Source organism: Rhinatrema bivittatum, chromosome 1, assembly GCF_901001135.1.
Source record: "Rhinatrema bivittatum chromosome 1, aRhiBiv1.1, whole genome shotgun sequence".
Classification (NCBI taxonomy): domain Eukaryota; kingdom Metazoa; phylum Chordata; class Amphibia; order Gymnophiona; family Rhinatrematidae; genus Rhinatrema; species Rhinatrema bivittatum.
Genome location: NC_042615.1, coordinates 225,075,056 through 225,089,526, shown reverse-complemented (window position 1 = coordinate 225,089,526; position 14,471 = coordinate 225,075,056). Strand labels below are relative to the sequence as shown.

At 39.6% G+C, this 14,471-nt stretch overlaps 1 protein-coding gene across 4 annotated transcripts in view; it reads left to right on the top strand.

Annotated features, from left to right (window-relative positions):
- RNF4 (ring finger protein 4) overlaps positions 1–13,630 on the top strand; it is a 148,530-nt gene extending 134,900 nt beyond the window's left edge. For 2 of the 4 annotated variants that reach the window (XM_029592200.1, XM_029592210.1), the window contains 2 exons: positions 4,432–4,480; positions 11,934–13,628. In XM_029592200.1, the coding sequence (XP_029448060.1) occupies positions 4,432–4,480; positions 11,934–12,083 (199 nt within the window). In that variant the 3' untranslated portion in view covers positions 12,084–13,628. Of the gene's footprint in view, positions 1–4,431; positions 4,481–11,933 lie in introns of all 4 variants that reach the window. The other 2 variants (XM_029592218.1, XM_029592191.1) reach the window with 2 other exon arrangements.
- The last annotated feature ends 841 nt before the right edge of the window (positions 13,631–14,471 follow it).

The window sequence follows — 14,471 nt, the reverse complement described above, 5'->3', positions numbered from 1 at the left end:
TGGAAAATGTTCACCACGTGATGCCCCCTTTGCCTGCCCTACACCATTTCTATTAGACTATCTCTGGCACCTTTCAGAATCTGGTCTGCAGACTTCTTCGGTGAGGGTACACCTGAGTGCTATCTCAGCGTACCACAAAGGAGTCGGGGATGCCCCAATAACAGCGCAACCCCTTGTGAGTAGGTTTGAGGGGCCTATTACAACTTAAGCCCCCTCTATGCCTACCAGTCACTGAGAGGGACCTGAATATAGTACTTAAAAGGCTCATGCGATCTCCATTTGAGCCTTTGCACTCCTGCGATGTTAAATTTCTTACATGGAAAGTTCTCTTCCTAGTAGCCATTACATCTGCACGAAGGGTTAGTGAGTTACAAGCACTTGTCACATACTCACCCTATACAAGGTTCCTACATGACCGAGTGGTCCTCCTTACTCACCCTAAATTCCTTCCCAAGGTGGTTACTGACTTCCACTTGAATCAGTCTATAGTCTTGCCCACATTTTTCCCAACAAAACACTTCCAATCCACAAAAAGTGGGGGTAATTTCAATGAACCTGCTTCAACAGAACCCACACTGCAAACATAATTGATTACCTAACACTTAATCAATTTTTACTACTTTTTTATATATTTTTAAATACTTTTGAAACACTCAACAATTTACTAATTTAAAAAACTTTTCTTTAATCGCGCTCATCACATTCACTTGTTAGTCTCCCTGAGACTTCAAAAATGTTTGTGAAAAAATGTTTATGAAAAAAATATTTGAGTGTAAAGTGATGCTTCATAAATTTTCAAGGCACCATCCCGGTGTACCATACTTGTTCTCTGTTTAATCATAAGCACCACCATCCACCCAATAGACCTTTTATTATTTATTTCAAAAAAACATTTTTTAATTTGTATGTACTTTTTGCACTTGTTAAACAAGTAGTCCTCGCGTGCTAATGTGAAAAGCGCTACGACAAGGAAATGCGGTTCATCAAGCCCACGTCAAACATGGAGCATGGTTAGAAAATATCACTTAGCTTTGAATATAAATCCTGAATATCCAGTGTACCCATTGGCAAAACTATCCCCCGACAAGGCCCAGTTTCGAAGTTCATCTTCGTCAGGGGGAGCCACTTAGATACTGCTTGTCCCAACTCACGATGTTTCCCCGATTCAAGTTTGTAATAAAGTTTGCAAAGCGCTGCTCAGTGCTCCTTTCAAAAAATGTCGAACCAAAACATTAACTTGTTCAAGTCCTTTCATGATTTTGCAGATTTCTATCATATCCCCCCTCAGTCGTCTCTTCTTCAAATTGAGCAGCCCTAACTTTAACCTTTCCTCCTAGGGCAGCTGATCCATGCCCCTTATTTTGGTCGCCCTTCTCTTCACTTTCTCTGTGCAACTATATCTTTTTTTGAGATTTGGCATCCAGAATTGCACACAGTATTCTGGATGCGGTCTCACCATGGAGCGACACAGATGCATTATGACATCCATGGTTTTATTTCCCATTCCCTTCCTAATAATTCCTAACATTATTTCTTTTTTGATTGCCACAGCACACTGAGCTGATGATTTCAATGTATTATCGACACTGATGCCTAGATCTCTTTCCTGAGTGGTAACACCTAAGATAGAACCTAACATTGTGTAACTACAGCAAGGGTTATTTTTCCCTATATGCATCACTTTGCTCTTGTCCATGTTTAATTTCATCTGCCATTTGGAATCCTAATCTTCCAGTCTCGCAGGGTCCTCTTGAAATTCATCACACTCCACTTGAGATTTAACTACTCTGCAAATGTGAAGGATGTGAAGATTCTCTTCAAGGCACTCTTAACCATTCAAGAGGAAAAAGAGCTTTGACTTTCTCAAAAGTGCCTCTGGGAGTTTCAGTAGGACACATGATCAGAGGAAGACTCCTCCCTCCAACTCCTGCATCCTTAGAGGGGGCTTCACCCCCCCTTCCTGCATCTTTGGAAGAGATTACCCCTTCTACACCTATGGGCACTTGTGTGGCTAATATGGCCCTGGATTTCCAGATTAAAATTAGTCAAAAGAAAATCTGCCGTCTAAGGAGCTATTTTTGCAAAAAATGTTCTCCTGTATATGATCAATACAAACTTTGGCTTGGAATCTTCTGCTCGGTGTACAACAATAGTCAGAAAAACAAAAAATGTTAGGAGTTATTTGGAAAGGAAACAAAACATTGAAATCACCAACTCAGAGTGCTGTGGTGGTCAAAAAAGCAAACAATGTTAGGAATTAGGAAGGGAATGGCAAATAAAATGGTGGATGTCATAATGCTTCTATATCACTCCATGGTGAGAGCGCACCTTGAATACTGTGTGCAATTCTGGTCACCAACTCTCAAAAAAGATATAGTTGCACTGGAGAGAGTGCAGAGAAGGGCAAACAAAAATAAAGGGCATGGAACGGTTTCCCTATGAAGAAAGGCTAAAGAGGTTATGGCTGTTAAGTTTGGAGAAGAGTTGACTGAGTGGGTATATGATAGAGGTCTACAAAATCATGAAAGGATTTGAACAGATTATTGTAAACTTACTCTCAGTTAACAGAACTAGGACACTCCATGAAGTTAGCAAGTAGCTCATTTAAAACAAATTGAAGAAAATTATTTTTCACTCAGTGCATAGTTACGCTCTGGAATTCATTACCAGAGGATGTGGTTACAGAAGTTAGTGTAACTGGGTTTAAAAAAAAGTTTGGTTAAGTTCCTAGAGGAAAAATCCATAAACTATTAATCAATAAGGAATAGTAGCTTGAGATCTGCCATGAGCTTGTGACTTGGATTGGCCATTGTTGGAAACGGGATGCTGGGCTTGATGGACCCTTGGTCTGACACAGTATGGCATATCTTATGTTCTTATGTTAATATCAAAATTCCTTTTTATAAATCCATGATGCTACCACACCAAATATTGTGTGCAGGTGTAGTCACTCTGTCTAAAGGAAGAACATAGCAGATCTAAGAAAGGTAAAGAGGCAACAAAAAAATGATAAAGGAGATGAACAGCTCCCTTGTGAAGAAAGACTTAGCAGTTTAGGCTCTTCAGCTTGGAGAAGAAACAACTGAGAGGGAATATGATAGAGAGTAATCAAGTAATGTAAGATGTGGAACAAGTTGATAGGGAATGATTTATACTTTTAAATGGTACCAGGACATAGGAATAAGAGATGAAGCTAACTGGTAGCAGGTTTAAAATACATTTTAAGAAAGTAGTCTATTTCAGTGAACGCACAATTAATGTGTGGAATTTGTTGCCAGAGGATGTGGGCAAGGCTGCTATTCTAACTGGGTTTAAAAAAAAGTTTGAAGGGCAGATCTTTTAGAAATTAATAACCAAGTATACCTAGGGATTGCCACTTCTGGGAATGGATCTCCCCATTGAGGTCTGCTGGACTCTTGCAAGTGACCCAGATTGGTCATTCTCGAAGACGTAATGCTCAGCTTGATAGACTATTGCCTGTTTTTATATTCTTAAGAGTTTTGCTAATGATAGTTAAATCAAACAAGTAGAGTACTGCTGAGGCACATTCTCCTCCATGGTATATGCTGGCAAGATATGTAACAGAAGAATTTTCTGACCTATTCTTTAATGTCTTGCCAGTCTGGACCAAACACATTTGAAATTACATTCTGTTTTGTGGTAGGGGCAAATAGGGGTGTGTGTAGGGGTTTTTTTTTTGTTTGTTTCCTCAGTATTCACATACCTAGAGTATTGCTCAGGGAGTAGTCCAAGGGAGGAGGGGCAATAAAATGCCGTATGAGATTCTTTCCTAATACATACATTGGTCTGCTGAACCAGTAAGTGACACTACCCTGCATAGTCCAGACTGGCAAGACAATAGCAGGTAAGCATTATTTTTGCCTCCAAATTCTTAAAATTATACTGCATTACCCTTTTCTCATTCCTCTGGCTCTCAATACTCTTATCTGTTTTCTAGCATGGTCTTTACTCTTTTAGTTCTCGTGATTGATCTTCCTCTCACATCTCCTTCCTTTACCTCTGATTATTTCCTTGCCTGTCTTTCATCTGTATCTCACTTGCTTTTGGTATTCTTCTTCTCCTTTTGCCTTAACTTCCTATTTCATGTGCACCTCTTCTCTGTTCTTTCTCACATCTTAGTTCTTCCTCTCCTTGTCTCAGTAGCCAGAACTGCACCTGTCTCCCTGTTTGCTCTTCTGACTAGATTCAAATTCTTGATGCTTAAACACTTGTGTTGCATATCCTTGATAGCATGTCACTTGTGCCATATCTGTATTTTAGAATACTAACTTGTGCCTTGACTTGTTATGCTAGCATTTTATGTGTAATTTTATAATTGTGCTTTAACGAGTAATATATGTGAGTAAACTAAAGATTTTAAAGCTCAGACTTGAAGCAAAATACCTCAACTTTAAAAATATTGTATTTTAGGTCTTCAGGTACAGTTAGTTGTCCAATTTGCATGGATGGCTACACAGAGGTAAGAAGAATCTGAATTCTCACTGATTTCATAGAAATGTAAGACCTTTCTGATCTATCCCCAGTACTTTCCCTTAAAAAAAAAATGCTTTAGACATCCACTTTTTACTCCCAGCTGTAAAATTGGAAGAAGCACACACAACTCCATTACGCACAAACTTTCAGATGCACTCGCAAGAAGCAGTGCAGTGTAGAGAGAGGATTTACAGGTATAATTTCATGCACATATGTCTGGACACCTTTTGAATTTTCAAAGCAGATTTATGAGCATAAGTCTGCTTTGGAAATTTGGGCTATTTGATAAGTACCCTTTCTAGGTCAAGCCAAAAAATGTTTTCTTGTTTATGGACTGTTTTTTGGTTTGTTTGTTTTTTTTTTTCTTCCTCACCCAAATACAGTTTTGGGGTGACACTGAATTCATTCTTCAGTCAATTCAGCCAAACTTGTTTGACTTTGACTGTAGAACTTTAAAATAGATGATCTTCAGACTGTTCCGTTTTGCATGGAAAGTTTGAAGTAAATTAACTTCAGAAGTAACCACACACAGTAGTTTTCTGTGTAAAATGGCACAATAACATTTTTTCTAACCTACAATATTAGGTGTGAAAATTTGATGGACATAACTCGGTATATAAAATATGCTAAATAAATACAAATAAATCTGCTTGGTCAGTAGCACAATCTGGCAGATACATGCATATACCTTGAAATGTGAGTGCCATTAAGCTTGTATAAAGTATTTATCCCAAGAATAAAATTTACTTTAAATCCTGTTTTGGTTGAAACCCAGTAGGTCCTGTGCACAAGTTATAGCATTTATTTTATAATTTACATTGATTCACTCTTCCATAGTAGTCTAGAGCAATGTATAACACCTGATATTGAAAATGTAAGTTACAATATAATCATCTCAAATGCATTTAAATTAGCAAAAACTAGTTGCACAGTGAAATAAGCATCCAAAATAATAATATTCACATTTAAATAAATGCAGTATGCAACAGTTATGTTAATAGGTAACCTAAGTTTAAATGAAGACAATAGAAAGTCAAACTAGTGCTTTTCGATCTGTTTCACTGGCGAGCAGCTTTATGAAAGCAAGTTGTATATTCATTCAGTATGAGGCACATGGTTGCCTGTAAGAAAGTAGGCCATATTTAATATAGTAATAAAAAATGTTAGCAGTTAATCCTGCTCAGGTTAGTCTATAGTGAGTTATGCTAAGAATTCAGAAGGTACAGTCCAATTGTGATCCATGGTTAGGCTTTGCATACATGTTCTTGGTTAGCAATACTTGCACAGTGTTTCAAAACTCTACAGGATCTGTGTTTTGGCTATAAATTCAGAGTACAAGCAGGTGATTACCAGAATGAAATGAATAATAATGTATAGATTCCAAAGATAGTAAGTTAAAAGAAAGTATGTCCAAGTCACATGGTTGCTCTCTGTGAAGGTCCATAAAACATTTGAGTGAGACACATGATTCTCATAGGACATTTCAAATTGCTGAGTGGGCTGGGGATGGAGGTTGCCTCCGCAGAGTTTGCGGAACTGGGATAGGGGTAGAGAGTCCCTAGGAGTTGTTCATGGAAAAGGGTTTGAGGACAGGGGGGCCATGTCTGGTTCTTTGGTTTGAAAAGTTGGGTGAGGCAGGGGGCAGAGTTCCCAGGGATGTGGCAAATAGCATCAGTAATAATATTTCTAGATTTTTCCAAAGTTGGCAACCCCAGCATCCTTGTCCCCAGCCTCCCTTCCCTTTTCCCCAATATTTGCCTGCCTAGGGAAGTAGGGGGAGAGTGGATGGATGGCAGGATTGGTGTTTGTGGTACCCTCACTTACATACCCCAGTGCATTTTTGCTTCCTCTTTCTCATCCCTCTCCACTTTTCTCGCTCCCAATATACCAGACCATGTTGTGAGCAAAACAACCAAACCCCATCTGGAGACACTAATTCAGAGAGAGGCACTCAAGAATTAGTTTCTGAGTTGTTATGAAGATTTCTGCACTCTGTGCCTCCAAAACCTACATTCTTGGAAGACAATGATCGTGTCCCTCCCATCAAAGAGATGGTGTGATTGGGAACTTCAGGAAGTACCATCTTTATCTGTCTTTTCCTGGCAGCGCCGCAGAACCTATGGCTTTATATAACTAGTGCCTCCATCCACAGCTGCCTAAAACATCTTACTGTGCTGCAGCCTCTTTTCCTGCCTTCAGCCTCTGTCTCCACCTGCACATGCAGCACTGATATCAGCAATTCATAATGCCCAACTCTCATTGCTCTGTGCTGCTTCTTGCACATTGACTTCAAATATCTGAACTGGTAGTAATGGCAGAATGTGCTTCCGCTGCCACAATGCAGGTCAGATCAAGCTCTCTTTGTTGTTGTTTTTTTATTTTATATTTATGCAATTTACAATAAATTCAAGAACAAATCTTGATAAGAAAAAAGAAGAGAATACGTTCAGTCAGTGTACAGATACTGTAAATATACACAATACCATCAAATTTTGAACAAAGGAAAAAGAAAACTTATAGTATCTCTTCATATTTGAGATCCACAATAATGGGGGTGGATCTTTCCAAACCTAGAGGAAAACAATTAATCTATTCAAGGAAATAAACCAAATAATTACAGCGACATTCTTTTTAGTTATGAGGGACTAGGAGCCTCCAAACAGGGTGCTTCGGCTGTTAAAGGAGTCTGTTAAAGGAGTCTTTCCCACTAAGAACTGAGTTAACTGGGTTGGATCAAAAAACACGTAAGTGTTCTGTAAATATTTAACCACACATTTACATGGAAATTTGAGGAAATATCTTGCCCCAATTAGTAAAACCTGTGGTCTCAAGAGGAGGAAAGATTTTCTCCTCCTCTGTGTCTCACGAGAGACATCAGGGAAGGCTCTAACTAAATTTCCCAGGAATCTTTCATTCCTATGTTTTATACTTAATTTCACAAACAATAGGCCCAGCTCTACTCCGAAGGATTTAAAAGACTTGACCCCTGAAGCAGGACCTTGGTGGTCCGAAACGTGATCACGTCGGGATTTCATCTTTGATCCCGGTTTGAAGCTAAGTACTGCAATTTCTGCGTATGATTTTTTCATCTAGACAAAAGCTTTTTGTGGCTTTGTTTTGAACTTATAGGTTTATCTTCCCGTGGCAATATAATTTTTGAAAGACTTCAATATTATTAATAAGGTAATGTGACCTCTCCTATGCCGGGTCTGATTGTTATACAGATCCCGTTGGCAGTGGTCCTACATAATTTGTTCTTATAGTAACTGTATTTCTATACATGGCGTGTTGAAATTTGAAAAATTGACCCGAAACCTTGTTATATTGTTTTATACTTAATTTCAACAGCCATTCCCTATCAGCCTCTCGTGCAAAAGTCACAATCAAAGTTGCAGGAATAGCCAGTTCCGTGTCAGATGTTTCCAGAATTGTTGTTATATTGAGAGGCTGGTCACTTGCTGGTCTCAAAATTTCTAAATCACCTTCTTGGTTTACTGCTTCTGCTCTAGACTTTGATATATAAAATATCTTCGTAATCGATGGAATCAATTCTTCTGAGATTTTAAGTATATCAGACATATATACTTGTTAAAAACCTCTCTCGGAGATCTCATAGGTAGTTGAGGGAAGTTTATATATCTTAAATTTCGTTTTTTTGCAATGTTCAAGATTTTCTATTTTTTGAGCAGTGCACTTTTTATCTTTCATCAACACCAATTGCGATTGTTGTAACGCCTTTATCTCAGTCCGAATAGAAGCAGTCTGTTGTTCCAATTCTAAATTCAGATCCCCTTACGTTTCCATTTTCTTTTCATGCAGTCTTACTTGTTCTGTTACCGGTGTTAACTGCTGCAATATATTCGTTCTCATCTCATTTATGGCTTCCCACAATGTTTCAAAGGAAAAGACTTGTGGTCTTACCATTGATGGTATTTCTATCACGGGGAGAAACCCAACAGCTCCAGAAGCTTCTCCTCCTGAGGCTCCTCTTTAATCACCGCCTTGCCCCTGCGCTCCCAGGGGGCTGGAAGCTGACGTCTGCACTGCTCTGGGCCCTGCTGAAAAGAAGTCCTGGACTCTTTGGTCTCGGGTTTCCTCCCCCGGTGTAAGTGCAACTCTTTTGGCAGCTGGATTGAGCGGTGGAGTCTTCTCAGCGGGACTCAAAGGTGATATTGAGCCTGGTAGAGAGGGGAGCTCAAATTCCCCTCCCCCTCTCTGCAGCGGCTGGTCTCCCGCTCCTTTGTTGCTGCGCGTGACATGGGCGTCCATCGGGCCAGTCGGAGTGCTCGCTGAAGCTACTGCAGGGTAAGGAGTCCTCGGCTTGCGCTTCCTTCCCATCATAAAGGTAAAGTTTTCGCAGGAAAAGTAAAACTTTTAGAGATTACACAAGGACATCAGAACACAGCAGCTCATCCGGTGGCCATCTTGGATCCGCCCCTCTAAGCTCTCTTTGTTATTACCGCAGACCGGATCAAGTTGCTTCTGCTTTTGGTGCTGGGGATGGATGAAATTTAGCCAATAGACACTATTTATTTATTTATTAAAATTTGTGCCGCATTATCCACAATCCTAAGTGGCTGACAGATTTATAAAGTCATGCGTTTTTAAAACATTTACTAAACTCTAAAAACCTAAGACAAACTGTCGCAATAGATGATGTGCAGTGTCTATAGTACTGCAAAACGCATAAGAGATGGTGAATTCATAATATCTGCTACCCAGAGGGCAGACTGAAAGCTTTCCTTATGAAGTGCCAGTGTGAGCTGATTCCACCAAGTTGGGCCCATTTAAAAAAAGAAACCTTTCTCTAGATTCCTTAAGCCAGATTGCTCGACATACCCTAGTCATCATTTAAACACTGACCTGCTGATCTTAAATCTCTAAAAGGTTGGTGGATCTTAAACAAGGCACTAATGCATACAGCTGCATCATAGCTTATGACTTTAAATATCGTTGTTAGAATTTTAAATTGTATCCTCCGACCAGCAGCCAATGCAGGGAATATAGAATAGGGGAAATACGTTCAAATCCAGATGAACCAGTGAATATCCTAGCTACCAAATTCTGGATGACTTGTAATGCCTTTAATATACAGGAGGTCTTTCGGGCCTCAGGCTATAGTTTGAGGACCCCTTTCATAGGACCAGGAATTCTGCCTGCCAGCTAATTAGGCTTCATGTTACCTGTCAGTTCAAATGTTCTTTTTTTTTTTTTTTCTAATCATGTCGGTGTTGCTGAACCATTTTTAAAAATGCAACAATAATATAGCAGAAGTATATAATATAGCAGAAGTATATAATAAAGAACAGGAATTCACTTGTGATTTTGAACTAATTGGATCAGTAGGATAGTCAGTTTTCAAGTGATAACTTTTAATGCTGAATAAAGATCACACTATGGAGCAATTTTAGTTGCAAACTATTTTTTTCCCTAAAAATGAGAGAGAGTGGAAGGTAGGCACTACATTGCTTGATAACTGAAATGGTGCTACAAAAGTTCTGTCAGCACCAACATGTGCCTTAAAATTTCTACTTTTCTTTTGAAATACTGAAGGAGTACATTTAACAAGAGGGATTTTATTTTCTCTCCATCTGTCTGTGCCACCATTCCCTTCCCAAACTACACACCTAAGTGTCTCAAGTCCCTGGTCTAAGGGTCACATCTTCCAAAATGCACACTTGGTGCCTTTTTTTTTTTTTTTTTTAATAGCAGCAGCAGTCTTCTCAGACGTAAATGCACCACTTCAGGGTGTATTCCAGGTCCAGTAGTACCAGAATACAAACCCAGATCTACAGCCTGACCCATCTCCATCCAGTAAAACCATACTACCTTGGATTCAAAATACTTCACTAGCCTATCTTTTAGTAGATGTTATTAATTTGTCTGGCCCCATACTTTTTGTCCACTTTTAATTTTGCTAGTTATATAGAAATCATTTTCTTCTGTAAATGGCATGGCACCTACCAAATGTATTTCTGCCAGCTGCTGGCAGTCTCTCCAGGCCTCCTTTGGTGAACACTGAACAGAAGTATTTTAGTGTTTCTGCTTTATCCTTGTTAAATCTTACTTTGTCTTAAAATCTTTTCTTTTCACTGATATACCTGAAAATCGTCACATTGCTTTATTGGCTTGGCAATCTTTTCTACCTTCCTTCCTTTGCTTTCAGCTCTTTCCCTTCTTAAGATCCCTTGTACATTTTGAACCATTCTGGTCTTTTATCATATTTTTTATTTACTTTCCTAATATTAAAAATAGTTATCTTTACTATAGCTTATTTTAGTTAATCCACTGTTCTACTTTACAAGAATCTTCCCATCCTATCGGTGACTCTATAATTTAAACAAATTGGTACTGCTGAAGTCCCAGGATCCTGACATTTGTGCTGACTTGTGTGCTTTTTGTTTTTATATTAAACTGCACCATCTGATCACTAGAGATAAAGTGACCACCTGCTTAGGCATTAGAAATATCTTCCCTGTTTCTAAGTACCAAGTCCTGTGTTGCCCCCCCCCCCGGCCATCACCACCCTCCTGGGTTCCATTACCATTTGCCTGAGGAGAATCCCTTGAGTGCAGTCCAGAATCTCTGTATATCTTAGTGTGCAGATGGAAATGGTCTAGACTACAATCTCCCACCTGCATTTCCTCCCCCCCTTCATTGAAGTCTTATGGATATTTAATATATACATATATATAGAGAGAGAGAGAGAGAGATTTTTGTTACTATATAGAGTGCTGAATGTAGGGGGCAAAGAAACTTAACTTCTGTCCCGATGTGATCTTGCAGCTAGCACATCTGACCCAATGAATTCACATGTATTCAAAATACAAAGTTCTGTCTTTCACATCTCCATCTCTGGTTCAAATCTGTGTCGAGTCCCTCCCTCTTGGAGTATTTTTTGTTTTGCTTTTGGAAATTACAGCCCTTGTTATACCAGGACCTGCTCAGGCCAGTAGAGCAGGCTGGTTGGACCTGTCCCATCCCAGGAGAGGGGATAAGAATTTTACCTCATGTACTTCCTGATTCTTCTTCCCCCCTCTCCCCTTAGGTGTTTCTCCAGGAGAGGGTTGGGAAACTGCCTTAGGGTTTGTTTTCAATTTTCCCCTCTAGATTTGCATTCACAGAGGCTCTGCTAGACATGATGCAGACTAAAGCCTATCCCCTGAAGTCAGGACAAGTGATCTTGTGGCATCAGTCAGAGAGATTGAATTTTTGTGATGCCACTTGTAAAACATGACATGGGAAATAGAAACTCCAAAGGTAGATTTAGTGTGTTGGGTTTTTGTTTTGGTTTTTTTTTAAATGAAATTTAACTTTGCTTCGTGCAAGAATACACATTATTTGCTATTTGGTAATCTACATGTGATATGTAAGAAGAGTAATGTAATATAACCTTCTGATATATTGGTGCATAACTTTCATATATCCTTTTTTTGCAGATTGTACAGAGTGGCCGCCTTATTGTGTCTACAAAGTGTGGTCATGTCTTTTGTAGCCAGTGCCTTCGTGATGCACTTAGGAATGTTAGCTCTTGCCCAACTTGCAGAAAGAAACTGAATCACAAACAATATCATCCAATATATATCTGATTAGAATATTTAGCACTTATTTATCAAGACATGAATTGGGATTTTGGTGAAAATTTTGTGTTTGAGCTGTCTGCCAGATTGAAAGAAACAGCTGGTCATGATCCTGACCAAATGTATATATGGATTTTTTTGAAAAATTTAAAGATACTTATGATTCACTAGAATGTCATTTTGTTTATATTTCATCATTTACTTGAAGTTTGTTCAGGTTTTATAGACAGCTGAAGACGTCCATATAAAATGAAAGCAAATTGTGTATTTAACATTGCTTTTTTAATTGAGTGCTGCTATACTGAATGCGTACATTATTTAGCATTACTTTAGATTTTGAATAAAAACATTTCAATCATAAACAGATCATTTTGGCCAATTATATATGTAAATTGTAAGTGCTAATGTCTTTTATTATGGCTTTTTGTTCTTTTTTTGTGAACTTTGAATAGACTCAAATGGAATAAGTTTTTTAATGAGAAAAGCAGGCTCCATGGGAAAAAAAGATAAAAGCAGATGGACTTGTGTTTATCTGTATACATCTTTATTTTTTTAATCTGGGGGGGGGAACAATATAGATAAGTGCAATTGAGAGAGTAGGTCTGCCTGGGTGCAAAACTTCAATAATAATAATTTAAAAAGGCACGTTTTATCTTAATGCCAGTATAAATTGGCTTGGATTGGTTATCCTTTAAATGGTTGTGGAGCTCAGTGAGCAGCAGCAAGTTTTTGAATATCAAAATAAAACATGAATTGGGAAAAAGCATGTTTTTCTTATTTTTAGATAATCTATACATTGATTCTTATGTTCAGGTATCCATGTTCAGACAGGCAAAAGCTTTGAAATAAATATGGAAAATATAGAATTGTTAATGAGAAATTACACGCAGAACTAATATGGATCCAACTTTTCAGAATGAATGCATGTGTGCATGCTTATATGTAGATCCAAATACATCTGTCAGGATCCTCTTCCACTGGCCCCCAGACATGTCCTTTAATGGTCTAGGTTATGAAGGGGAGGAACACAGACCTGATGAGCTCATAAGTCATAAGTAGGCTAAAAATGAAATGAGGAAATACATAAATGCCATGAAGCATGGAGCCTAACTTTACGGAGCAGCTGGATAGTAGTTATTCAACCGAAACATAAGATGATGATGGGCTAAACTATCCACTGTGGATTTAATTTCCTCTTGAGTCCTCAACATAGGTTTGTGATTCCAGATGGCACACAAATGCAGTGGTAGATGACACACAAATGCAGTGGTAGAAGTCAAGGCCTGGATTGGCCACTGTTGGAAGCAGGATGCTGGGCTTGATGGACCCTTGGTCTGACCCAGTATGACATTTTCTTATGTTCTTAAGTTAAATCTATAGTAAGTCTTTCAGTGGTGGGAAGTGGTGGTCTGTTTTGTTTTTGTTTAATTTGTAACAAATTAAGTTCCACCAATTGTATTTGCAATGCACACTGATTGGTACTTTTTTCACAGGACAAGCAGGATGGTAGTCCTCACATATGGGTGACATCATCAGGATGGAGCCCAATCACGGAACACTTTTGTCAAAGTTTCTAGAACGTTGACTGGCACCTACTGGGCATGCCCAGCATGGCACTAACCCTGCATCCAGCAGTAGTCCCCCTTCAGTCTCTGTTTTTCCACGCAGCAGTAGCCACACGGGTTAAGGAGCTCTCTAGAGATTCCTGACAGGAATTTTCCTCACGGAACTTCTTTCAAAAAAATTCTACCCCTTAGGAGTCCCCCTATCGATTCTGTACTCCGCGGTCGAAAGGTAAGGCTTTACCCTCGTTTGCGGTTTATTCCTGTCGAGTTTTTCCTTCGGGGTCTACTGGCCATTGACCACACCGCGGCTAAATTTTTGTCGAAGCCATGGATTTGGGTTTTTGTCGGTGCCCTGACTGTCCTCGGACAGTGTCCATCACAGACCCGCATAGGGTTTGTGTATTCTGTTTGGGGTCCAACCATGATATCCTAGCTTGCACCAAATGTGCCCAAATGACACCGAAGGGCCGTAAGGCCCGCTCAGGGAAGATGGAGTTTCTTTTTCAGTCAAAACCTCCGATTCCATCGACTGCTTCAACATCATCTGAGCCGGTGCCATTGACCTCTCGCCAGCAGCGGGATACCGGTGCTGCCCGACCGGCATCGACGACTTCGAAGGTGTTGACTTCTTCCTCATCGGCTCGAGAAGGACCGAGAACATCGTGAAAAGCATCGACACAGTCATCGGAAGGCTCAGTCCGCTGATCCAGGCAAGCCCTCGGCATTGGCGTCGACAGAGCCACCGACAAAGAAATTCCATCCAGAGAAGGTCCCATCCTCCTCTGCAACCGGGTCACCGAGGCATTCCCCACCTTCATCGGTGCAAGGAGCC